Genomic DNA, 26,690 nt, shown 5'->3' on the forward strand with positions numbered 1-26,690 from the left:
ATGTATCCTGTTAAGATTGTAGGTAAATCCAGCAAATCATCTGGTTATTTATGGATTAAGATGCGTTATTAAATCTTGTTATTGATTCATAGAGCATCGTTTTGTTGTTCATATGTTGTTGTTTTTTTTTTTATATATATATATATATATATATATATATATATATATATATATATATATATATATATATAAATTTGTTTAGGCTGTGGGCTTCTCTTCTAAATTAAATGGACACTGTACTATAACATTTGTTTCCCCTTAATATGTTCCAGATAACTTTTTATACATATTGTTCTTTCATGTTTTTGTATTGAAAATAGCTGGTGTTGCTCACTAAAACCATCACTTGTTCTCAAGGACATGCCCATATAACTGGGCTAAGCCTGCAGGTAAAGCAGAACTACTAATAACATCTATCTCTAAACACACAGGTAATAAAATGCTATTGATGGCTGCTAGGTTCAACAACCAGTTATTTTCGATCTCTCCTACCTCCAACACTGGGAGATCTGCTATTGCCTTCTGTGTATTTAGCTTTTCTACAGATAATATGTTTGTTATTCATATGTTGAGTATAGGTGGTAGTTTATATAGGAAAAGTCAGCTATTTAAAATAGCAAAATAAATATAAGAGTTGTTTGCAAACAAATACATTCCACAATGCCCCTTGAAGGGGCGAATTAACTGATAAAATATATGAAAAAACATGGGAAAGTACATTATAAGACATATGTTCAGCTAGGGAAACAGCATCCAAAATGTATTGCTAGTTAAAAGCTCAATATTTTATTAAAGGGACCCTGAACTCAAATACCATGGATAGCGCTTGCTTATTGGAGACTGACATTTACCCACCAATAAGCAAGCATAACCCAGGTTCTCCAACCAAAAATGGGCCAGCTCCTATGCATCACATTCCTGCTTTTTAAATAAAGATAGCAAGAGAACTAAGAAAACTTGATAATAGGAGTAAATTAGAAAATTGCTTAAAATGGCATGCTCTATCTGAATCATGAAAGAAAAAAAATTGTGTTTAGTGTCCCTTTAAACATTTAAGAAACATTACATATTGGGATGTGGCACAAGTAGCATGGGCACAAATTAAGTGTTATGAATTTTAAATTTCTAGCCACAGTCTAATACTTTATGTGATTCTTAATATTAGTTTAATAACTATAATCTTCTCAGTATAACCACTTTATAAATTGTACTTGGATTCCAAGATAACTCAGTTTTCAGCACAATATATGCATGTTTTTATTATTTATTTTTATAAACAATATTGATAAACAGTATAATTATTCTAATTGATTGCTTTGCACTGCAAATTGCTTTTATACTTTTTTTAATATGTCTTGCTTGTAGTTGGCATTGGGGGATTTAATTCAGTATTAAACTTTTTATGGGGAATTGTCTATATGGACAGTAGATGGCAGTATTACTTATTTTAGGAGCACAAATTAATGTATTGTTTTGTTATGGCTTAAATTTTTGCGTTCTTGTCCCAAAATAGTAAAATGAAGCAACTGACAGTAACTTGATTATAAAGATAGGAAATGTACATTCTCACATTTTCTTTATATTATTTTATACTGTTGAAGTAATAAAGAATCATATTGCATTGGAATGCTACACAGTGGATTATAAATGTGTGTGTGTCTGTCTTTAGATATAGATTATATATATATAATTTATTTATTAATTGTTGTGTCTACATGTGCTGCTTTATTTATGGAGTAACACAATGTATTTATTTATTTTTATAGTTTTTAAAAAAAATATGCATAACATATCTTGAATCTTGTCTTAATTTTTTAGACAATGAAACAGTTTTGAACTGTTAGATTTTACTAATAGTAAATGTGTTAGATATGTTACTGGGTTAATGTAATGCAAAATGTAAGAACTTGCGGTTTATGAAAGAGAGATAATTGTGAGCTTTCACAAACAACATAAACTCCCTTAGTTTTGAAAGCTGTTCAGAAGCAGTCTTAAAAGTCTTAATTGCTCGTCTTCTTCCGGGCACGTTTACATTTCACACATGAGTCCTAATGCAGCGTTCAGACCAGGCTTTGCTGTCGCTGGAAGAGCAGGTCATTGTGCTTTTGTAAAGAAGCTCCTTCTCTTGCACCTTAAACTTAGTGTGAGAACTCGGCAGTGAGTAATGAAACTTGCACAGATCCCATCTGGAATAAATAAGACATGCTCCGACCTTATTCATTGCAGGACCAATCAGGAAGGCAAAGTATGTTGAAAGTCCCCGCGTGCCAGGAGATGCAGTTGCAATGCCATTGAGAAAAGTCTCAGAGCTGCCGGATCACAACCAGAATGGTGAGTTTCCCAGAGCTGTCTTGTCTTGACTTTTTCCCCCCAGTAGCTACTGTCACTTTACTTTGTTCTGCAAAAACTTTGTATGAATAGAAAAGAAAAAAAAAAAACTTGCATGAATAGCTTCAATGAATAAGTAGCTACTTTTAGAAAGGCAGTTGCACAAATGTTTGCAGATGCTTGTAGTGACTATTTAGCTTTACTGCTTAAAAAAAAATAAAACAGAAAAAAAACAAAATAAAACATGGCAACTGTTTTGGTGTCTTTTGTATTAGTTAAAAAAAATATTCCAGACATTTGCTTGTGAATTTCTCACAGGAATTAAATATATAAATATATATATAAAACAAAAAATGTCTTTTTATATTGTGAGAAGTTTCCAATCACTGAGGAGAAAGATGCACAGATAATAATGTGACTACTGTGCAGATCAGCAGTTTGTGTGTTTACAGTTAAACAGATAACACTTAGGAATGCACTTGACAATTTACATTTTCTCAGCTATAACCTCCCCCTCTCTTTGCTTATTACCATGCTAAGCACCTGCTATTGTATTTGCCTCTGAAATGCAGAGGTTAATTACTTTGAATAACTATTTCATTGCCACATTGAGAGCTCCCGGGAAGCAGGCAGTTAACAAAACATGGCTCAGGAATGATGCTTGCATCATAGTGCACCAAGGCCAATGCAGTTTGCCCATGATCTGCCTAACAACTCATTAATTTGGCAGCAGAGGTAGAAGATATTTTGAGATTTTTCCAAGTTAAGTTGGCACATGAAGGATTCAAACAGCAGTCTCTTAGTTCAGGAGCCAGTGATTACAGTGAAGATCTGCATGAGCGTCTCAATAGTAGCAGCTATACAGTGATAATTATCAAACTAGATTTCTGTCACAGTGACACAGGAAAGATAGGCTGTAACTTGACTTTTTCTAATAGGTTTATTAATACATCTTACATCAATGTATCAGTGAATATAATAGTAATTGTATCCATACTGTGGAGGTCTACACAGGCATAAGTGTGAGTTCTCAAACAGATACATCTCAAACACTACATATCTTTTATAATAGAGTGGTTAAAGAAGAATTTTGTGTGAATAATATCTGAAAAGGTTCTCAGGCTTTCTGTAATAATCTTGCTTTGTAAGTAATTGTGTTCATGTCTGTTCAGCTCCAGCTGCAAACACTCCTTCACTTTTAAGTAAACAATGGTATATTAAAGATACGTGCCCCTTTTTATGTGCTCTGTGTGTCATATAAAAGGGAAATTAAACAAAACTGGCTTTTGTGTAAAAACAAATGTGCTTGTCGCACACTATCTTGAGAGGTCAAAATGCAAATTTTTGTTTTCCTCAAACTTTTCTAAATAAAATAGCTGGTTTTAGCCGTTTGCAGCAGTTTGTAGTAAACCTTGCTTTTTGGCCTGACTAGGGAGCGTGGGACAAGCACAATTTTAAGACAAAAGCATGAAGTGTTTCATGTGCCTATTAACAGTATAGGAAAACTTTTCTTACAAGGCGTTGTAAGCAAAGGTGTTACATCCTCTAAATATAAACCCACTAATCAGGTCTTACACACATGGACAGAAATGGATGTGTTAATTTATCATATGTGATTTTTAAACAATGTGCTTGTTGCAAGTTTCCTATAGGGGTATGAAACACAGGGTTTATATTTAGCAGTAAATCAGTTCCGCTTCCTTAAACAGCTCCTTTCCTTTTATCTTCCTTCCCTAAAACAGCCAGCTGCAAATGTTATGAAATCAGTGTTTAATATTAACTTGGTCTTTATTCTGGAGCAACTGGTTAAAGCCATAACTGACTGACTTTTTTAGTTTGCAGGCAACATTGTTTTTTTAAAGGAAGCATCAGAAATCTTTTATTCTAGCAGAATGGAATATAAAGTGTCAGTCTGTGACGGGCAGGGACGTTTTTATAATCTGTGTGGCTTGTTTGAGGCTCCTCTTTGAGGGTTAATTAATTCTCCTCTGCAAGTTGGAGTTCATGCCAGCATCTCCAGATCTGTCAGGAAGGCAGACGTAATTGGAATACAACTAATGAATGTGTATGTAGGAGCAAGACTGGACAAGACTGGCAATGAGACTTCTTCAGTTCCTGTAGAGGCTGCAAACTCCCTCCATGATAGTTTTAACCCTTTTGCCACCAGGATGCAGACTTGGTTTAAGATTTAAAGAAAATGCTGAAATTTTGTATTGATTATTCTTGGAATCACAAATTGATTTTGGGAACATCTATTTGTTAGAAATGTGTTAGCTGTCTGCAGGTTATTTAGAGCTTATGAATGGATGCATTATCTTCTAAATGTTTCTGCTAAAATCAGTTTGACATTTGCTATGCTGGAGAGTTGAAGCTACAAAAAGGACTTTGATCAGCTCTTAGCATGTGCTTGTGAGGATAATTTAATTTTTTAAAAATTTAAGTCAATAAGAGACATTAAGGGACTATGACACAGAAAGCCTTTAATCAACAACGTGCTAAATCTTGCTGATGTATACACATTATTTCTATCCAGAGGCAGCGCTCGATAAAAGTTCAAGCTGTTCCCCTGCTGCTCAAGAGCTAATGACAAGACTTGGATTTTTGCTTGGGGAAGGGATTCCAAGCTCAGCTCGAGTACCCATGGAAGAGAAACACGAAACTATGGTAAGTTGGGATCATTTTATATGATAAAAAGTACTTCATGTTCATTAGCATTAGAGAACTGAATGTCGCTGCCATGTGTATGCCGTTATGACTATATATGTATTTATGTACGTATGTCCGTCTAAAGACTGGGAGATCTTGAAATGTCACATTGATTAAAAAGTTTATTTCAGATCTCTGAAAGTGCCTTTTACATTGCTTTGGGATATATAGGTCATTTTAAGTGTACCTCAGGTTCAATTGTAAATGTTGCTGCTATCTATCATCTATCTTTCTATCATCTCTATCTATCTATCTATCTATCTATCTATCTAGCTATCTATCTATCTAGCTGTCTTTCTGTCTATATCCATCTGTCTGCGTCCATCTGTCTGTAATCTCTCTCTGTCTCTATTTATCTTTCAATCTATCATTTGCAATATGTCAGTGTATTTTTGTTTTTAAATAGAAGTTGGTACAGTGTGTAATTTTGGGTGAACGGAACATTTATGTATCATTATTAAGCAGTACTGAGCATCAGTCAGTCAGAGCCAGATTGAGCATCTGTCTGTCTGCCAGATATAGGATTATTGGTATTTTTGATGGCTGTTGTACTACTCTCAGAAGACATAAGATATTGCACCACTAGTCTGCTGCTGCACTAGCCTTTAAATGATTAGTAAAAACAATATCAAATAGCAGCTATAGTTAAAGGGATAGGGAAGTCCATATTAGACTTTCATCATTCCAACAACGCATGTAATTTTAAGACACTTTTAAATTTACTTCTATGTTCACATGCACTTGGCCTTCTTGTTGTTCTTTGTTGAAAAGTATATGCACATATCTTCAGGAGTAGCAAAGCAATACTGTGATTGGAGATTGCATACATATATAGTCCTCTTGTCTTTGAATCACCAGATGTATGCAGCTGCATTTATTGATGTTCTGGAGCTGAATTTAACTATGTATTTAATACCTTTGCATGGGTTAAACACATTCCTTTGCCCATATAATGTAACTATGTGAACACCCCTACTAGTTATTGAGTTCAGGCTTTTCAGCCACATCCATTGATTACAGGTGCATACAAGTCAGCACATGGAATTTCCTCAGACAAACATTGGAAATACAATACGTTGTACTGAAAAGTTCAGTGATTTTAAACATGGCACTGTCTTAGGATGCCAGCTTTGCCACAAGTCAGTTTGTGAAATTTCTGCTCTACTAGATTTGCCTCTAAGTTCTTTTTGTTATGAAGTGGAAGCATCTACAAGCTACAATAGCTCAGCTACAAAGTGACAGACTATGAGTGCTGAAGTACATAGCACATACAAATAGCCTATCATCTGGTGCTTAACTCAATATTGAGTTCCAAGCTGCCTCTGGAAGCAACATTAGCACAAAAACTGTACATCAGGATCTTCATGAAATGGGTTCCCATGGCAATCCCAGGCATCAACTGGAGTGGTATAAAGCATTCTGCCATTGGACTCTGGAGCAGTAGAAACGTGTTCTCGCTTATGATGAATCATGCTTTACTATATGTCAGTCAGATGGAAGAATCTGAGTGTGGTGGATGTCAGGAAAACGCTACCTACTGGAATGCATAGAGCCTACTGTAAAGTTGGGTGGAGGAGGACTAATGGTCTTCAGACTGTTTTTCATGGTTTTGGCATGGGCCTTTAGTTTAAGTGAAGTCACCTTAATGCTACAGGATACAAAGACATGTAGACAATTGGGTTTTTCCAATATTGTGGCAACAGTTTGAAGAAGGCCCTTTCTTGTTCCAGTATGGCAGTGCCCCTGTGCATAAAGCAAGCTTTATGATGACATGGTTTGACTAGTTTGGTGTGTAAGAGCTCAAGTGGCCTGCACAGATCACTGACTTCAACCCCATTAAATTGGGATGAATTGGAACGCAGATTGCAAACCAGACCTTCTCGTACAACATCAGTTCCTGACTTCAAAAATGCTTTTTTGGCTGAATGGGCAACAATTCCCACAGACACATTCAAAGATTTTTTGGAAAGCCCTCCCAGAAGTGTGGCGGCTGTTATAGCCTCAAAGGCAACTCACTCTATATTAATGACTTTGGTTTTGGAATGGTATGACCTACAAGCTCATATAGGTGTGATGGTCAGGTGTCCACATACTTTAGGCCATATCATGTATATGCAAGCAATAGTGCAATAATAAAATGAATTAATATATTAGAGCATTTTATTTTTGCTTTTTTATATCCAATTAATAGAAATAGCATAACAGTGCTTTGATCTTTATTCCATGTACATGTAATATATATATATATATATATATATATATATATATATATATATATATATATATATATTTAGAGTGCTCCGTAAGATATTGGCTGAAATTAACCTAATCTGACTTGTTTCTTAGGACACAAATGTGTCTTTACTTTCTCAGAGATTGACTCAAAGTTAACTGCATTCAGGCCCACAATGTTTTTTTATTAGGTATTTTAAGCCGTTGCTCTGCTCAAGGTTAAAGATTTTTTTTTTTTACAGAAGAAGTTTCTACATATTTTTGCGGTCCACAATGAATTAGTAAGTCCTGAGCTCCAGCTATGCTCCTAAGACCCGGTTTGGGCTCCTTCATGTAGGGGCCTTAACATTTTCCCTTGATTGTAACAGGCATGTCTGAACTTTGGCCTTGCTCTCGGAGGTGCTTTTCTTTTTAAGCCCTTTGCTACAGCAGGAAACACTTGTTCAGATAGTTTTATTTTAGCTGTTTTCCGTGCTGTATAGTCACCTGGCCCATTTGCTTTTCTTGTAGCTGTGTTTACAGATGATCCAGATGTTTGTTATATGCAAGCATTTGTAAGGTGACATGAGTTGGTGTACTACACTCTTGTCCCTATGCATGTATCATAAAAGTTACATCTCTTTATTTTATAACATGTCTCTAAAGGTTTATTGCTTTTGTGTCCTTATGTTAGTGATATACAAAGTTTAAAATGCAGTTAGATGTTTTTCAGCAAAACCAATACTCTGCAGTAGGGATGGGCGAAATTTTGAATGTAACATTCGATTTAACAAATACTATTCAGAAGTTCAATAGTTCATGTGGTAGGGAATTTAGTAAATGGATACATAATAGATACAAATATATCAATCTGAATGTTTCTATTTATAATATTGCATGATTTGAATATTACATTTAAAGAAAGCATTAGAAATACTATTGCATTACACTAATGTTAGAATGTTGTACAAACATTCAAAATTGGAAATTAACGAACGAATGTGTTAAAAAAATAATTATTTTTCGAATGTTGCAAAACATTCGCCCATCCCTACTCTGCAGCTGCACTGTCTGGTGACCATCATTGCAGTAGTTAGGGATAGATCTTTATCTCTCTGCTGGAGCCCTGTTTGCTGGTAGTTTGTACACAGTATCCTGAAAAATGGCTTTCTCACATGAGTGCATCCTGATTTGCATATAAGCGCAATAGCAAGCATTTTTAATTTTTTGCTTGAGGGGAGATTGTAGATCTGTAAAACAGCTGCCCTTATTAAAGGGATATGTTAAAGCAAAATGATCATACTTTAATTAGAGCATGTTATTCTTGTATTACTGACCATCTCGACCATCTCTAACTATGGGCCATATTACAAGTGTAGTGTAAATGTTTGCGCCTGAGCCATAAGGGGTTTATTGTGGGGGTTTGCCATAGTCGGGCTTACCGTTGGTATTACGAGTTGAAAGTAAACAAAATTGCTTGAGTGCAGTCTCGGTTTACGCTAGAATGATTACCGCAACTTCAGGGCTCTGGTGAACTGTTTTGCAAAACATAAAAGTTACACAAAACACATCAAAAATACATTACAAAGTATAGTTACACTTATAATAACACTATCTAATAAAAAATATTACAAAAAATATTGCACAAACAAGTTATAAAGTCTCAAAGATATAAGAGCTCAGGTGTTAGAAAAAAGAAGGCAGGCAAATGGCTTTAAGCCTTTAACGACGTTACGGTAACTTACGGAGTTGTATTCCGTCCAAATTTTTCTGGGCTTTAGCGCCAATGGACGGAATACAACGTCCTAACGGCTTGGCTTTCCTGAAGCCACTGGCGCTTCCCTGATGGTATCGCGGTCTGGGGGGCGTGCCTAGCATCATAGGGACGCCCCCCCTAACGTGATCCCATCATTGAAATCTCGTGATCATGTGCACGATCGCGAGATTTAAAATTGTTTACATCGGAACAGTTGTTCCAATATAGACACTTTAACCCCCGGCAGGAAAGGGTTAACATTGAGATACATATACATGTCTAAAGATGGATATGTATGTTTAAAGATATGTCTATATATGTGTACAGATGTATTTATTTACGTATATATGTATTTACAGACATACAGTATATATACACTTATAAACATATAAATACATCTGTACACATAGTGCACTGGAGCCCTTTGCAATTAAATAGATGAAAACATGTTAAAGCATATTTATGCAATATTCAATTTTAATAAAGGTTTTAACTATGTATTTACTGCAAATATTTGACATTCCATTGTTCTGCACATAGCAGAATATGTTCTATGTATTTCTAAATAGATATTCCTATATCTTTCTATACCTATATATAATCATGTTTGTGTGTGTGTGTGTATATATATATATATATATGTGTGTGTGTGTGTATATATATACAGTATGTATATTATGTATGTGTGTGTGTGTGTATATATATATATATATATATATATATATATATATAGGTATAGATATATTTTACCCAAAAAAATCAGATATATGTAGAAATATTTATTTATGAATAAATAGAACTATGCTGTTTGCAGGAAAAGTAGGGTGTTTTTCCACTTTTTTCTCTCCATAGTCTTCTATGGAGGAATAATTGAACACTCATGCAATATTTTAACTTCGGCTTTTTGCGCTTGTAGGTTTGCATTCAACTCATAATATGAGCGCAACACGACAAGCACAAAAAACTTCTAGCTCAATTAACACTCAAGCTGAAGCGTTAATTTGCGATTCACTTGCAATTTGTTCCTACGTGTTTAAGCAAGAGGTTAAACACATTGTCAAAATCTGCTTGGGAGCTGCATGCATTGTAGCTACTGAGCATGGCACGGCCTGTGATTGGTGACTTTGTGAGTGTCACTCTTGACTCTGCTCTACTTAACACAAAACAAAATTTTGGATTTGTATTTCACGGCTGCATGTCCTAGAAAGGGTCCAGCAAGCTAAAATGTTCGTGTGGCTGTTGGCGGCTGGCAAGGATAAGTGGGGCTCCCATGGGTGTTTGGGGCACTCTAAACCATAGAGCCAGGGCCTAAGTATACTGAGCCAGTGACTCCCTGGGTTTGTCGAGCCCTGCCATATAGAGCATGTGATTTTGCATTAGAACATCCCTTTAATGGAGAAACTACTTCAGGTTTAGAATTTCTTCTACCTAACTGAACTTACTGAAAAGACACAAGTAATCTGTGTACAGCTGGGGTATTCTCTTATCATACAACAAGTTCTTCAGTGGATTTATATTAATCATATGATGCATGAGCGGATAGGGTGGATTTCCTTAGCTTTTTAGTGGATGTGAACTTTTTTTATTAATCTTTTTGGTCATGATTTTCTCTTTAGTCCATGCTTCTTTTCCTATGCCTGGCAATCTGCTATATTTTCTGCCTTGTACAATTTTCTTATTTGTTTAATCAATTCTATTGTCATGAGGTCAATAGGATCAGTGCCAGCCAGACCTTCAATTAGAAGGAAGCATATGCACAATTACAAGTCTTTATTGTTTCTAGCCTGTCATGCCTTTTTGGCCTTGGGTCCTTAATATGAACTTTCATTGATTCATCGGGGTTTTAAACTCTGATTCCCCGAGCGGGTATTATTTTTATAGAGATTTTAATTTTACTTCTTGTTTTGGATAAGTTGTTTTTTGTTATTCTTCTGTGATGCTTTCCTAGACATTTTAAGCGTCAATGATCTTTTCCAGGATATACAAAGTCGTTCTATCAAGTTCAGATTTTAGAAAAATGCGTTGTCTCCTATCTGGAGGTAACATCATTCATCATCCAAGAGACCAACAGTTTGTCAGACTTGTAAAGTAATTCAGGCTCTTCAGAGCTGTGCTTGGCAAATTAATCTGTCCAGTGCCAGATGTATTGCTGGAGATTTATCGGTCTCAGCCTGTGAGATAGTCCTCCAATTGGTAGCAAATTCAAAACATGTACTCCAGTGGCAAATTAGTTGTCTGCTTTTCAGCTAATTGGTGATGCCCTCAGCTGTTTGTTTTGTTGGGTTGCAAATTAATGTTTATGGAGCTCTAGTTAGGTGGGCTCATCTGAAGTTATTTTCTTAGAAAACTTTAGGTATCAGTTTTGTGTAGGGAAGATTCAGTCCAACAAGTTCTCATGATGTTCTAGAGGAGCAGCAGTATGAAAACATCAGGGTATTCTCTGCCATTCAAACTGCAGGTCTCGGTATTTGTTAGAAGGTTTTACTGAAATTATTTATTTGCTAAGGATTCAGTTACGTCCCTTAGGAGATTCAGGCTTTCCAGTTGCAAACACAGCTGCCATATAGTGCTCAAGACAGATGAATTCTCCTGAATCTACCTTGGTATACCCTCATGGAAAGGGACCGATGTTTAACAAAGCATACCAAAAGAAAGAAGACAATTTCATAATTTGATTTTTTATTATTTTAATTTTACACTCTGAATCATGAAAGTTTAATTTTGAAATCCATATCCCACAGCGTCAGTTTCGCAAATCAGCTATAACGTTTTTGTACTTTACTGTATGTGACTTTGCACACACGATTCTTTAGCAGCGTCTTGCAATTAGCACTTAATCAGAGATAGTGACATAGCAGTGCTGATTGTGATATCATAAATACTATAATATATTTTTTATATTTATTTCATTTTGTGCACCTGGTCCTCTGTCTTGCTGGAAGGCCCTTGCTTGGCTGAATGTGAACTGAAACTGGCAGAAAGGGATTTGGGTGGTTTCTATGTGCCCCAAGTTGGTGTGAGAATGTAACCTCCCAGCTCTGAATATAACATCACTTTGAGTGTTGATATAAATCTTGTTGTGCATGCTTTGAATCTATCATTATGTAATGACGTACTTTTTATTCAAAATATCAATTTCAAGTAAACATAATATTGCTAGGTGAAGGAGTTCATTTATGGTCCTTTCATAAAAGTTAGGAGAGACATTGTGTGTATAAGAAAAAAATAAAATAATCCAAAGTATATGATAATGGATATTTATTTACTGTACTGAATCGACTGCATGTTACCAAGACCCTGAGTTGTGTAATGGAAATTAAATGCTTATTTTCTACAGTGTACAGTGTCAAGTCATGGGATAAGTCCTTGTTCCACACTAACAAACAGCACAGCATCTCCGTGCACTGCCAGCCCTTGTTCTACCCTAAACAGCTGCATCAGCAAGACCACCACAAACAGGACAAGCCCCAGTGGAACCATTAGCAGCCCCAGCTCCACGCTGGAGAGTAAAGACAGTGGAATCATAGGTAAGCATTCTGGTTAGCATAATGAATCAGATCCTTATACAGGCACATTTGTAGTATGTACTTCGCTAGCTTGCCTATTTGTTCATTTCTGCTAGGAAATGTGCCTTTTATAGTTAATATTATTGTAATGATGAAGAACTGTACTGTAGTAACACAGCAGGATTTCCTGTGGGGGGTCTGAGAGAAAGTAAGTGATTTTCCTTTCCCAAGCTCACAAACACTGGCAGCTGACCTTGAACCCAGGAACTCTGATTTCTGGGGTCACTTACAAAGTAACGTCCTCTTTCATCACTGACCTAGTGCACATTGTTTTTGTGCCAACAAAGAGCAGGATATGCAGATTATCTAGTGCAGTGCTGCATGTGAGGATAATTTCTGCAAAATATTACAATATGATGCCATCCGTTTACTCCTATGGAACCCCCAGGGGCTAAGTAACACAATATTTTTTTCTTCTGGCTAAGGCAAATTTCTCATCTTACCACTTCATGGCTTGGTCACAGTCTGCCTTCCCTCAGCCAAGCTAGAGGTAATGGAGGCCTAGCATAGCTAAAGAGGGAAAATATCTAAGCCAAAGAAAAAGTGTTCCTGGATTTTTGCCACATAACTCCTATGATGGTCTCAGGCATAATGTTATTTTATACTCCATCATTATTAGCATTGTTTTTAAAGTGTGGAAATAACATATAAGTCATGTTGCTGTGATATTAGTGCTAGTTCTGCATCTGCACTCTCTTGACAATAACAGTCACCATAGACATTCAGTTCCCAAAAGGGCTCTCATGGAGACAGCTGGGTTATGAAAGTGCCTTAGTATATATTGTTACGTGTATATTCAAGTATATAAGTCACAGGGACACATTCATACAACATTGTGCAATGCTGTGCAAATAAAATGTAATTTATAAACTTTATGTCAGTTTCTATGCACTTGAAATGTGTTGTGCTTTACAACAAAACTTATTTTTCTTATTCCAAAACCCTAAATGTATGATGATCTTTATGTATCTGTTTATGTATGGGAGTATTTACATATTTAGTTATTCTGAAGTGTCAAAAGTGTCATAGCTAGGAGCACATTGGATCTCAGCTGTTAGAATTGTGAGACTGCCCATATAAAATCAGTGATGTAAGAGGGCTGTGCCTGTGGGTTGCTCCTGTGTTGTCACATGTCATATAAATAATATTAATTGCATTTAGTCTGGCAGTGATCTGTAGGGCTAATTCTCTAGCAGATCGTATCTCTCCATGCCTCCGGAAAATGACACTTTCTTTTATGATTCAGATAGAACATACAATGTTAAACAACTTTCCAATTTAATTCTGTTATCAAATTTTCTTCACTCTCTTGTTATCCATTGCTGAAGGGACAGCATTGCACTACTGACAAGAAGCTGAACATATCTATTTAGCCAATCACAGGAGACAAGTGTGTGCAGGCACCAATTAGCAGCAGCTCCCACTAGTGTATATGTGTGTATTCATATTTTTACTATACTAAAAGAACAAAGCACATTTGAAAATAGAAGTGAATTTAAAAGTGTCTTAAAATGACATGCTCTATCCGAATCGTGCAAGTTTAATTTTCACTTTCCTATCCCTTTAAGTATCCCTGAAATGTGTTCTGTGTGCTACTTGTATGTTGTGCATTGAAACATATTACACAATACAAGTAAGCAACAGGCTGCTGGGCAGCGCCCCAGAAAGAATCAAAGTGCAGCAGAAAGCAATTTCAAAGGGACTCTTTTTTGGACAAACATTCTGGGGATTAAATGATTCTTTTGGTGTGTTTGCAGCTGGGTCTATATGTACCTTACCCTGTCACACTTTGTTTATGTAGCACAAAGGTCTGTACACCATAGATTGTGTTCTGCTGGGCCATCTAGCCATACCATTTTGTTGTCTCATTTCATCCTTGCATGTTTTCTGTTCAGGATATCAGTATACCCAGCCTAAGAATTTCTGAAATCCCTTAATGCAAGGCTTAAAAAATCTTGGGAGCCAGGAAACTAGAGAGCCTAAAATTCTCCCCTTGATATCTAACATTTTAAATACCCTAAAAATGGCTGTCTATATGCATGAGCACTTCCCTTGTTTTAAATAAATAAGCCCACTCATTGTATAGGCCCCTTATTATTGGAAAGTTTAGTTTTTATTTACTGAGCTGCGTCTCTAGCTTTTTATGCTCCTTTCTTTTCAGCTTATACCACCTAGCAAATTGGTCAGTACAGAGGTTCTCAGCTTTTATTTTTGCTTTTTAATTTATTTTTTTTAACTTACGCACATCTAGTTAGCCAATCACAAAAGACAAATGTGTGCAGGCACCAATCAGCAGCTAGCTCCTACAAGTGTAGGTTATGTGAGTGTTCTTTTTCAACAAGGGATACCAAGAGAACAAAGTTAATTTGAAAATAGAAGTGAATTTAAAAGTGTCTTAAAATGACATGCTCTATCTGAATCATGCAAGTTTAATTTTGCCTTTCCTATCCCTTTAACACAGCTGTTTCACACAGTCATTGGTTGCATGCTCTAGTGACCCATTTATATCTATCCCTTATTGATCTCAGCATAGAAGGAAACCTAAGTTACAACATGAATTTCACATTGCTTTATGGACCTTTACACTTTTTTTTTTTTTAATATTCAACAACTAGTATAACTTTACAAAACAAAAAACAAATGCATATTATTATTAGGCTACTCTTTGGTTTGAATAAATCATTATATCTAGCAGTAAATTAGTGTTTAATGTCCCTTTTAAAGCCTGCATCACCTCAAGGGTACATGTAATACAGTAAGCTAAAGTGAAACAAATAGGAATCAAGAATGCAATGATATGTACTAGTACTATGTGCTAAAGCCATTCAGCATTAATATTATTTATGCTTTACCATTTAACATCATTTCATTAAACAGATCTGTGTACGCTCATTTCTGTGACACCCTAACCTTGCGATTGTGCCACCCTCTCTAGTCTTAACGCTCCTAATGAGAATCTTCAGTCTAGAAACTTGCAAAAAACACAAAAACTTTTAGGAGTCCTTTGAAAGTTGTACATTTTAATTCTAGGAGTTGTTTAAAGCTGACTCCCTTTGTGATATTCCTATGAAATTCTTGTTGCACTTTTCATGCACAGAGAAAATGATCAAGGGTAAAGTGATATATAATATCTATGGTATTATAAAATATTTGTGTGACAATTTATGTCTGAGCTGGGAAGGGATTTTGAGGATTATCTGCACAGACTGGCTGAACAGAAAATTATGCTACGGTATTTGACACATGTAGGCAATATATTAAGATCATAAAAACTGTGTCATGTAAAAAATGAAATGTGAAAGCTGTGTTTTTTATATGAAAAATGATTCAAGTGACTAGTTAAAGGCATAAAATACAATATTTTGCTAGTGCTATACAAATGTAACACACATGGAAATCTATAGACGGTATAACTACAACATGATATAGGAACTGGAGCCAAACTAAAAAAGCGCATCTATTGCTTCAGGAAGTACAAAAGTGAGAAGTGACAGAGAAATTTAACTGCACTATATTTCTCCAACATAGGTGTGTCCGGTCCACGGCGTCATCCTTACTTGTGGGATATTCTCTTCCCCAACAGGAAATGGCAAAGAGCCCAGCAAAGCTGGTCACATGATCCCTCCTAGGCTCCGCCTACCCCAGTCATTCTCTTTGCCGTTGTACAGGCAACATCTCCACGGAGATGGCTTAGAGTTTTTTAGTGTTTAACTGTAGTTTTTATTATTCAATCAAGAGTTTGTTATTTTAAAATAGTGCTGGTATGTACTATTTACTCTGAAACAGAAAAGAGATGAAGATTTCTGTTTGTAAGAGGAAAATGATTTTAGCAACCGTTACTAAAATCGATGGCTGTTCCACACAGGACTGTTGAGAGGAATTAACTTCAGTTGGGGGAACAGTGAGCAGAATTTTGCTGCTTGAGGTATGACACATTCTAACAAGACGATGTAATGCTGGAAGCTGTCATTTTCCCTATGGGATCCGGTAAGCCATTTTTATTACAGACAGTAGATAAGGGCTTCACAAGGGCTTTTTAAGACTGTAGACATTTTCTGGGCTAAATCGATTCATATATAAACAGATTTAGCCTTGAGGAATCATTTTAATCTGGGTATTTTGTAAAATAATATCGGCAGGCACTGTTTTGGACACCTTATTCTCTAGGGGCTTTCCCTAATCATAGGCAGAGTCTCATTTTCGCGCCTGTATTGCGCACTTGTTTTTGAGAAGCATGACATGCAGTCGCATGTGTGAGGAGCTCTGATACATAGAAAAGACTTTCTGAAGGCGTCATTTGGTATCGTATTCCCCTTTGGGCTTGGTTGGGTCTCAGCAAAGCAGATACCAGGGACTGTAAAGGGGTTAAAGATAAAAACGGCTCCGGTTCCGTTATTTTAAGGGTTAAAGCTTCCAAATTTGGTGTGCAATACTTTTAAGGCTTTAAGACACTGTGGTGAATTTTTGGTGAATTTTGAACAATTCCTTCATACTTTTTCGCAATTGCAGTAATAAAGTGTGTTCAGTTTAAAATTTAAAGTGACAGTAACGGTTTTATTTTAAAACGTTTTTTGTACTTTGTTATCAAGTTTATGCCTTTTTAACATGTCTGAACTGCCAGATAGACTATGTTCTGAATGTGGGGAAGCCAAGGTTCCTTCTCATTTAAATAGATGTGATTTATGTGACACAAAATTTAGAGAAAATGATGCCCAAGATGATTCCTCAAGTGAGGGGAGTAAGCATGGTACTGCATCATCCCCTCCTTCGTCTACACCAGTCTTGCCCACTCAGGAGGCCCCTAGTACATCTAGTGCGCCAATACTCCTTACTATGCAACAATTAACGGCTGTAATGGATAATTCTATCAAAAACATTTTAGCCAAAATGCCCACTTATCAGCGTAAGCGCGACTGCTCTGTTTTAGATAATACTGAAGAGCATGAGGACGCTGATGATATTGTTTCTGAAGGGCCCCTACACCAGTCTGAGGGGGCCAGGGAGGTTTTGTCTGAGGGAGAAATTTCAGATTCAGGGAAAATTTCTCAACAAGCTGAACCTGATGTGATTACATTTAAATTTAAGTTGGAACATCTCCGCGCTCTGCTTAAGGAGGTGTTATCCACTCTGGATGATTGTGAGAATTTGATCATCCCAGAGAAACTATGTAAAATGGACAAGTTCCTAGAGGTCCCGGGGCCCCCAGAAGCTTTTCCTATACCCAAGCGGGTGGCGGACATTGTAAATAAAGAATGGGAAAGGCCCGGTATACCTTTCGTCCCTCCCCCCATATTTAAAAAATTGTTTCCTATGGTCGACCCCAGAAAGGACTTATGGCAGACAGTCCCCAAGGTCGAGGGGGCGGTTTCTACTTTAAACAAACGCACCACTATACCCATAGAAGATAGTTGTGCTTTCAAAGATCCTATGGATAAAAAATTAGAAGGTTTGCTTAAAAAGATGTTTGTTCAGCAAGGTTACCTTCTACAACCAATTTCATGCATTGTCCCTGTCACTACAGCCGCGTGTTTCTGGTTCGATGAGCTAGAAAAGGCGATCACTAGTGATTCTCCTCCTTATGAGGAGATTATGGACAGAATCCGTGCTCTCAAATTGGCTAATTCTTTCACCCTAGATGCCACTTTGCAATTGGCTAGGTTAGCGGCGAAAAATTCTGGGTTTGCTATTGTGGCGCGCAGAGCGCTTTGGTTGAAATCTTGGTCAGCGGATGCGTCTTCCAAGAACAAATTGCTTAACATTCCTTTCAAGGGGAAAACGCTGTTTGGCCCTGACTTGAAAGAGATTATCTCTGATATCACTGGGGGTAAGGGCCATGCCCTTCCTCAGGATAGGTCTTTCAAGGCCAAAAATAAACCTAATTTTCGTCCCTTTCGTAGAAACGGACCAGCCCCAAGTGCTACGTCCTCTAAGCAAGAGGGTAATACTTCTCAAGCCAAGCCAGCCTGGAGACCAATGCAAGGCTGGAACAAGGGAAAGCAGGCCAAGAAACCTGCCACTGCTACCAAGACAGCATGAAATGTTAGCCCCCGATCCGGGACCGGATCTGGTGGGGGGCAGACTCTCTCTCTTCGCTCAGGCTTGGGCAAGAGATGTTCTGGATCCTTGGGCACTAGAAATAGTCTCCCAAGGTTATCTTCTGGAATTCAAGGGGCTTCCCCCAAGGGGGAGGTTCCACAGGTCTCAATTGTCTTCAGACCACATAAAAAAACAGGCATTCTTACATTGTGTAGAAGACCTGTTAAAAATGGGAGTGATTCATCCTGTTCCATTAGGAGAACAAGGGATGGGGTTCTACTCCAATCTGTTCGTAGTTCCCAAAAAAGAGGGAACGTTCAGACCAATCTTAGATCTCAAGATCCTAAACAAGTTTCTCAAGGTTCCATCGTTCAAAATGGAAACCATTCGAACAATTCTTCCTTCCATCCAGGAAGGTCAATTCATGACCACGGTGGATTTAAAGGATGCGTATCTACATATTCCTATCCACAAGGAACATCATCGGTTCCTAAGGTTCGCGTTCCTGGACAAGCATTACCAGTTCGTGGCACTTCCTTTCGGATTAGCCACTGCTCCAAGGATTTTCACAAAGGTACTAGGGTCCCTTCTAGCGGTGCTAAGACCAAGGGGCATTGCAGTAGTACCTTACTTGGACGACATTCTGATTCAAGCGTCGTCCCTTCCTCAAGCAAAGGCTCACACGGACATAGTCCTGGCCTTTCTCAGATCTCACGGATGGAAAGTGAACGTAGAAAAGAGTTCTCTATCTCCGTCAACAAGGGTTCCCTTCTTGGGAACAATAATAGACTCCTTAGAAATGAGGATTTTTCTGACAGAGGCCAGAAAAACAAAACTTCTAAACTCTTGTCAAATACTTCATTCCGTTCCTCTTCCTTCCATAGCGCAGTGCATGGAAGTAATAGGTTTGATGGTAGCGGCAATGGACATAGTTCCTTTTGCGCGCATTCATCTAAGACCATTACAACTGTGCATGCTCAGTCAGTGGAATGGGGACTATACAGACTTGTCTCCGACGATACAAGTAAATCAGAGGACCAGAGATTCACTCCGTTGGTGGCTGTCCCTGGACAACCTGTCACAAGGGATGAACTTCCGCAGACCAGAGTGGGTCATTGTCACGACCGACGCCAGTCTGATGGGCTGGGGCGCGGTCTGGGGACCCCTGAAAGCTCAGGGTCTTTGGTCTCGGGAAGAATCTCTTCTACCGATAAATATTCTGGAACTGAGAGCGATACTCAATGCTCTCAAGGCTTGGCCTCAGCTAGCAAAGGCCAAGTTCATACGGTTTCAATCAGACAACATGACGACTGTTGCGTACATCAACCATCAGGGGGGAACAAGGAGTTCCCTGGCGATGGAAGAAGTGACCAAAATCATTCAATGGGCGGAGACTCACTCCTGCCACTTGTCTGCAATCCACATCCCAGGAGTGGAAAATTGGGAAGCGGATTCGTCAGACTTTACATCCGGGGGAGTGGGAACTCCATCCGGAAATCTTTGCCCAAATTACTCAACTGTGGGGCATTCCAGACATGGATCTGATGGCCTCTCGTCAGAACTTCAAGGTTCCTTGCTACGGGTCCAGATCCAGGGATCCCAAGGCGACTCTAGTAGATGCACTAGTAGCACCTTGGACCTTCAAACTAGCTTATGTATTCCCGCCGTTTCCTCTCATCCCCAGGCTGGTAGCCAGGATCAATCAGGAGAGGGCATCGGTGATCTTGATAGCTCCTGCGTGGCCACGCAGGACTTGGTATGCAGATCTGGTGAATATGTCATCGGCTCCACCATGGAAGCTACCTTTGAGACGAGACCTTCTTGTTCAAGGTCCGTTCGAACATCCGAATCTGGTCTCACTCCAACTGACTGCTTGGAGATTGAACGCTTGATCTTATCAAAACGAGGGTTCTCAGATTCTGTTATTGATACTCTTGTTCAGGCCAGAAAGCCTGTAACTAGAAAAATTTACCACAAAATATGGAAAAAATATATCTGTTGGTGTGAATCTAAAGGATTCCCTTGGGACAAGGTAAAAATTCCTAAAATTCTATCCTTTCTTCAAGAAGGCTTGGAGAAAGGATTATCTGCAAGTTCCTTGAAGGGACAGATTTCTGCCTTGTCTGTGTTACTTCACAAAAAGCTGGCAGCTGTGCCAGATGTTCAAGCCTTTGTTCAGGCTCTGGTTAGAATCAAGCCTGTTTACAAACCTTTGACTCCTCCTTGGAGTCTCAACTTAGTTCTTTCAGTTCTTCAGGGGGTTCCGTTTGAACCCTTACATTCCGTTGATATTAAGTTATTATCTTGGAAAGTTTTGTTTTTGGTTGCAATTTCTTCTGCTAGAAGAGTTTCAGAATTATCTGCTCTGCAGTGTTCTCCTCCTTATCTGGTGTTCCATGCAGATAAGGTGGTTTTACGTACTAAACCTGGTTTTCTTCCGAAAGTTGTTTCTAACAAAAACATTAACCAGGAGATAGTCGTGCCTTCTTTGTGTCCGAATCCAGTTTCAAAGAAGGAACGTTTGTTGCACAATTTGGATGTTGTTCGCGCTCTAAAATTCTATTTAGATGCTACAAAGGATTTTAGACAAACATCTTCCTTGTTTGTTGTTTATTCTGGTAAAAGGAGAGGTCAAAAAGCAACTTCTACCTCTCTCTCTTTTTGGATTAAAAGCATCATCAGATTGGCTTATGAGACTGCCGGACGGCAGCCTCCTGAAAGAATCACAGCTCATTCCACTAGGGCTGTGGCTTCCACATGGGCCTTCAAGAACGAGGCTTCTGTTGATCAGATATGTAGGGCAGCGACTTGGTCTTCACTGCACACTTTTACCAAATTTTACAAGTTTGATACTTTTGCTTCTTCTGAGGCTATTTTTGGGAGAAAGGTTTTGCAAGCCGTGGTGCCTTCCATTTAGGTGACCTGATTTGCTCCCTCCCTTCATCCGTGTCCTAAAGCTTTGGTATTGGTTCCCACAAGTAAGGATGACGCCGTGGACCGGACACACCTATGTTGGAGAAAACAGAATTTATGTTTACCTGATAAATTACTTTCTCCAACGGTGTGTCCGGTCCACGGCCCGCCCTGGTTTTTAATCAGGTCTGATAATTTATTTTCTTTAACTACAGTCACCACGGTATCATATGGTTTCTCCTATGCAAATATTCCTCCTTTACGTCGGTCGAATGACTGGGGTAGGCGGAGCCTAGGAGGGATCATGTGACCAGCTTTGCTGGGCTCTTTGCCATTTCCTGTTGGGGAAGAGAATATCCCACAAGTAAGGATGACGCCGTGGACCGGACACACCGTTGGAGAAAGTAATTTATCAGGTAAACATAAATTCTGTTTTTTCACCAAAGTTTAGAGCAAACACAAATCATGGATTGTCTATTGGCTTGGTAGCAGCAGCGGCGAGTACTGTGAAACTGCAGGATTTCAGTATAAGTTTGAGTATTGGATTACAGAAGAATTAGTAGAGGCTATTAGAGTTTCCATTATTTTTGCCTGTTCATATACCATCTAGTCTGTACATCAAGCAGTGCATATGCATTAACCAGGACCTATTTTGATTGGTGTACTGTGCAGTCAAAAGTACAGAAAACAAAATATGATGTTGAGTATATTTCACACTTTTATCAGCTGACCAATCATGAAGCTGTCCTTCTGACAGAATGCATCCCTTGGCAATTGCCTTTGTTGCCTTATAAAAGAATGCAAGAATAAGGATTTATTTGCTTGGACTTAGATTCTGTTAATTTGCTTATTCATAAAGGAGTGTAATCATTAGAGACATTCTAGTGACATAATAAAATACTTGAATGTGTTAGAATGTTTACCAAATTAATGTTTGTTTTTCTAACTGTGTTTAACCCCTGCATAGGGTTTTACTGCTCTGAGCTATGTACATGCTGAGCTAGTGGGAATCTATCTCAGGCTGGGATGTAAGCATGTCTGTTTATTGCTATTGCTCAAGGCTAAACCGGCCATCCCACTTGTTTCATGCATGTGCGTGTAAAAGCCACAGCATTAATTTTATTTATTTACATTCCTGCAATGTAGGGCTGGACGTATCATTGTGGAGGAGTTAGATCTAATGAGTTTCTGGATATAGTCTCCTGTAGGAGCACCTCATTCTTTAAGTTATGTTTTCATCATTCCGGGATTATAGGTATAAAATCTTGTCACAGCAGAAAAAGGAAACATTAACTTCAAGCTGAATGTTCTGAGAAAACCTTTTTTTAAATGAAATTCTTGAATGCTAAAAACTTAATTCTGCTGTCTAGGAGGTGGAAAATTGAAAACAGAATAACCATATAGTTTTTTTAGTACCAAATTATGTACTTATAGTTTTTTTTATTATTATTATTATTATTATTATTATTATTATTTTGCACTTCATAGTGTTTTTTGTGTGATTCTTCTATAGCAACTATCACAAGCTCTTCTGAAAATGATGATCGCAGTGGCTCCAGCCTGGAATGGAGCAAGGATGGAAGTTTAAGAACTGGTGTCCACCAAGGGATGATTCATGAACGGAGAACAGATAATTGCTCACCTGTGGTGGAGGAAGAGGCATGTGGCATTGTGGATAATTTTCCAAAAACTGACCCACCTCCAGGAGAAGGCCCAGTGTCTTATACACAGAACACAAGCTCGCTGGTGATGCAGCGACCCAACTCTGTCGCAGGTAAATAAAACCCTTGAATAATTATTTGTAACTAGTTTTTAATTTACCTGTTTGTTACAGTATTTCCTCTTTTACTAGCATTCCCAAAAGGCAGGATAATTGGACTTTCTATAAGACAGGTCTGTTTATTTCCCAACAAATATTTTATGCATAGACATTAAATACCAAAAATGAAGCTCGTGAAATAGTCCAGAATGCAAATGTATTTCCTTGCTCCGGCATGCACATTCAGAGCTTTTATAAGTACAAATTAGTATTGAAAAATAAAACATTTTACAGATGTTTCTGTGTAGATTTACATCAGCAGTTTAATAAACGTGAATGAGATGTTTAACTCTATAGTATTGCAGCAATAATAATAAGCACACTTTTTACCACTGAACAGATAGTAAGCATTTCCGATACCTTATTGCATCCACATATTGTTTTATCTATGCCATTGTGTATCTAGCACTTTATATATTTGGGTTTTCAGAAGCAAAATCATTTCTGTGCTTTAAGAGATTACTGCAGCATTTGTTATCCTAGAAGCACATTTACATAAAATATGTCAGAGAAGCAATATTTTGTATTAGACTTTATTCTAATGATAGGGCACAGCTCTCTGAGTTCTAGTATTTGTGATGAAGTCCTCCAAAGTAAATCATAGCTGATGTACCTTTCCCAGAAATATCATTTCTCAACTGTTTCTTTCTCATGGGCATTATTTACAAGCGCCATTTATACATTTATGGACTGCATTCGGAATTATTGCATCTTGTGCATCTGATGAAAAAAAATAATATATATATATATATAAATATAAACATGCTACTAGTAATGGGCACCAGTTATGATGGCTGTATCTGCCTGCAAAACTGATATATCATCATCTTGGGACTAAATACTGCTTAGCCATTGGCTGTCACTGCATTTACTTGCATAGTCCATTGGGAGGAAACAAAGAGTTTTTCTTCTTATAGCCAAGCTCCTGCTTTCCCTCGTCCTTCTATCCCTTCAGAATTCTACTACCATGAGTACAGGAAAATGTGTTTTCTGTAATGTATTGGAATGGGTCTATATTGGTGTGGGGAGTGGCACACCAGTCATTTGTTTACCATAATTGGAAGATATTAAGACATGTTAAGACTTTGCATTAACTGCTTCATTTTGAATTTTGTGGTAGAATGAGTTTGCCAGTATCAATTCTTATGCATTCCGTTGGGATGAGACAGCATATCTAGGACCCAGTGTCTCATTGGAGAAGAGACAGGGTGATGGGAATTGAGTAGGTGTGTGCAGCAGAGTGTTTGCTTTCTTTATGACTTGCTGACTTAAAAGACAGCAAGACAGGGTACTCCTTCTAAATTGCTAGGTAGGTTGTGTTTTGGGAGTAGAGAGGAGTGTTCTATCTCTACATGTACGAGAGTTTACATAATAATAATAAAATGTTAAAGGGACATTAAACACTAAATAAATGCTATATAGAATGATGCATGAGAATAACAAGTAGATGTATTTTTTAAGGTTTCATTAGCTGTTTAAATATTGACAAAATAAGAATAAAGTTTTAATGCCTATAAAACAATGGGGGCTGCCATGTTGTAACTTAGGTTACCTTATCTGCTGTGGCCAATTAAGGACAGTTATAAATAGGTCACTACTGTGTGCAGCCACTGGCTGTGTGGAATATAACAGTGTTCAGCATTTCTAACAGAACTTCAGAATGAAATTACAGGAGAGGGGTACAAAATAAATAATGAAAGTATATTACAGAGTTTTTTTATATTTATATGATTAATCATTTTATATTACCATCTCAAAGTGTTTAATGTCCCTTTAATTTGGAAGAGTTGTTCACGCTGGTGTCTTTTGCTTTTGGTCTGTTAATGCTTATGTAGACTCGGCTGATCAAAAAGGGTTCTAATAGGAAATGGTAAAAACTTTTAAGTACAGTAATTTAGTAACATATAAATTGTTTAATGAAAGTGTGTTTGATAAATTAAAACAACTGTCAGCAGATTATATTGCAGTGCTTCCTAACCTGAATACTAACCAATGCTTTAAAGAGATAAACTGGCAAACAATTTCAGTTATATAAAAGCACTAAGCAGTGGCTTATACTTAATACAAATACAAAGCATGTATTATTCGTCATTTTAAATGTTTTTTTTTACCTTTTATATGTGCAGTGTTTTACTTTCTGTCACATTCCTACAAGGAGGCTATGGTCTCTACAGGAAGGCTTAATCTTATCTATCTTGATGCCATAACATTTCTAGAGTAACATGAGCTGGTTTACTAGATAATAGACTAGATAAACAACAAGTCAGATTTGCTCTTGCTCGGAACAGGCAGAATGCAATTTAAAGGGACAGTCTACACCAGAATTGTTATTGTTTAAAAAGATAGCTAATCCCTTTCCCCAGTTTTGCATAACCAACACTTTTATATTTATATACTTGTTACCTCTGTGATTACCTTGTATCTAAGCTTCTGTAGACTGCCCCCTTATCTTAGTGCTTTTGACAGACATGCGGTTTAGCCAATCAGTGCAGACTCCTAAATAACTCCACGGGAGTGAGCATAATGATATCTACAGTATATGACACACATGAACTAGTACTGTCTAACTGTGAAATTCTTTCAAAATGCTCTGAGCTAGGAGGCGGCTTTCAACGGTTTAGAAATCAGTTTGAGCCTAGCTAATTTTAGCTTTTCAAAAATACCACCAAAAGAACAAAGCAAATTTGATGATAAAAGTAAATTGGAAAGTTTTTTAAAATTGCTTGCCCTATCTGAATCATGAAATTTTAATTTTGACTTTACTGTCCCTTTATGTTCAAAAAATGTATCCACCCATGTCCGTAAGGGCAGGGGCAACAGTGAGAATCTCTTAAGTAAAAAAACATTTTTTGCTGTTGTTTACACAATTATGTTTACTTTGATGTAACATATTTATTTATTTTTACTAAGGGAGCACTGTTTAATATCCCTTTAACTTTTTCCCCCCGGAAAAAAATATATGTTTGATACGTGTAAATGTTATTTCTCCAACATTGGTGTGTCCGGTCCACGGTTTCATCCTTACTTGTGGGATATTCTCTTCCCCTACAGGAAATGGCAAGGAGAGCACACAGCAAGAGCTGTCCATATAGCCCCCCCTCTGGCTCCGCCCTCCAGTCATTCTCCTTGCCGCTCTGTACAAGTAGCATCTCCACGGGGATGGTGAGGAGTTTGTGGTGTTAGTTGTAGTTTTTTAATTCTTCTATCAAGAGTTTGTTATTTTAAAATAGTGCCGGTTTGTACTATTTACTCTACAACAGAAAATGAAGAAGATTTCTGTTAAAAGAGGAGTAAGATTTCTGTTAAAAGAGGAGTATGATTTTAGCAGCAGTAACTAAAATCAATTGCTGTTCCC

The 26,690-nt window shown here is 37.6% G+C and overlaps 1 protein-coding gene across 3 annotated transcripts in view; it reads left to right on the top strand.

The window, feature by feature from the left end:
• TANC1 (tetratricopeptide repeat, ankyrin repeat and coiled-coil containing 1) overlaps positions 1–26,690 on the top strand; it is a 439,674-nt gene that overhangs the window by 232,807 nt on the left and 180,177 nt on the right. For all 3 annotated transcript variants that reach the window (XM_053698331.1, XM_053698330.1, XM_053698332.1), the window contains 4 exons: positions 2,227–2,331; positions 4,862–4,992; positions 12,339–12,528; positions 23,030–23,290. In XM_053698331.1, the coding sequence (XP_053554306.1) occupies positions 2,227–2,331; positions 4,862–4,992; positions 12,339–12,528; positions 23,030–23,290 (687 nt within the window). The remainder of the gene's footprint in view (positions 1–2,226; positions 2,332–4,861; positions 4,993–12,338; positions 12,529–23,029; positions 23,291–26,690) is intronic.

Source organism: Bombina bombina, chromosome 1 (genome assembly GCF_027579735.1).
Source record: "Bombina bombina isolate aBomBom1 chromosome 1, aBomBom1.pri, whole genome shotgun sequence".
In the NCBI taxonomy this organism is placed as follows: domain Eukaryota; kingdom Metazoa; phylum Chordata; class Amphibia; order Anura; family Bombinatoridae; genus Bombina; species Bombina bombina.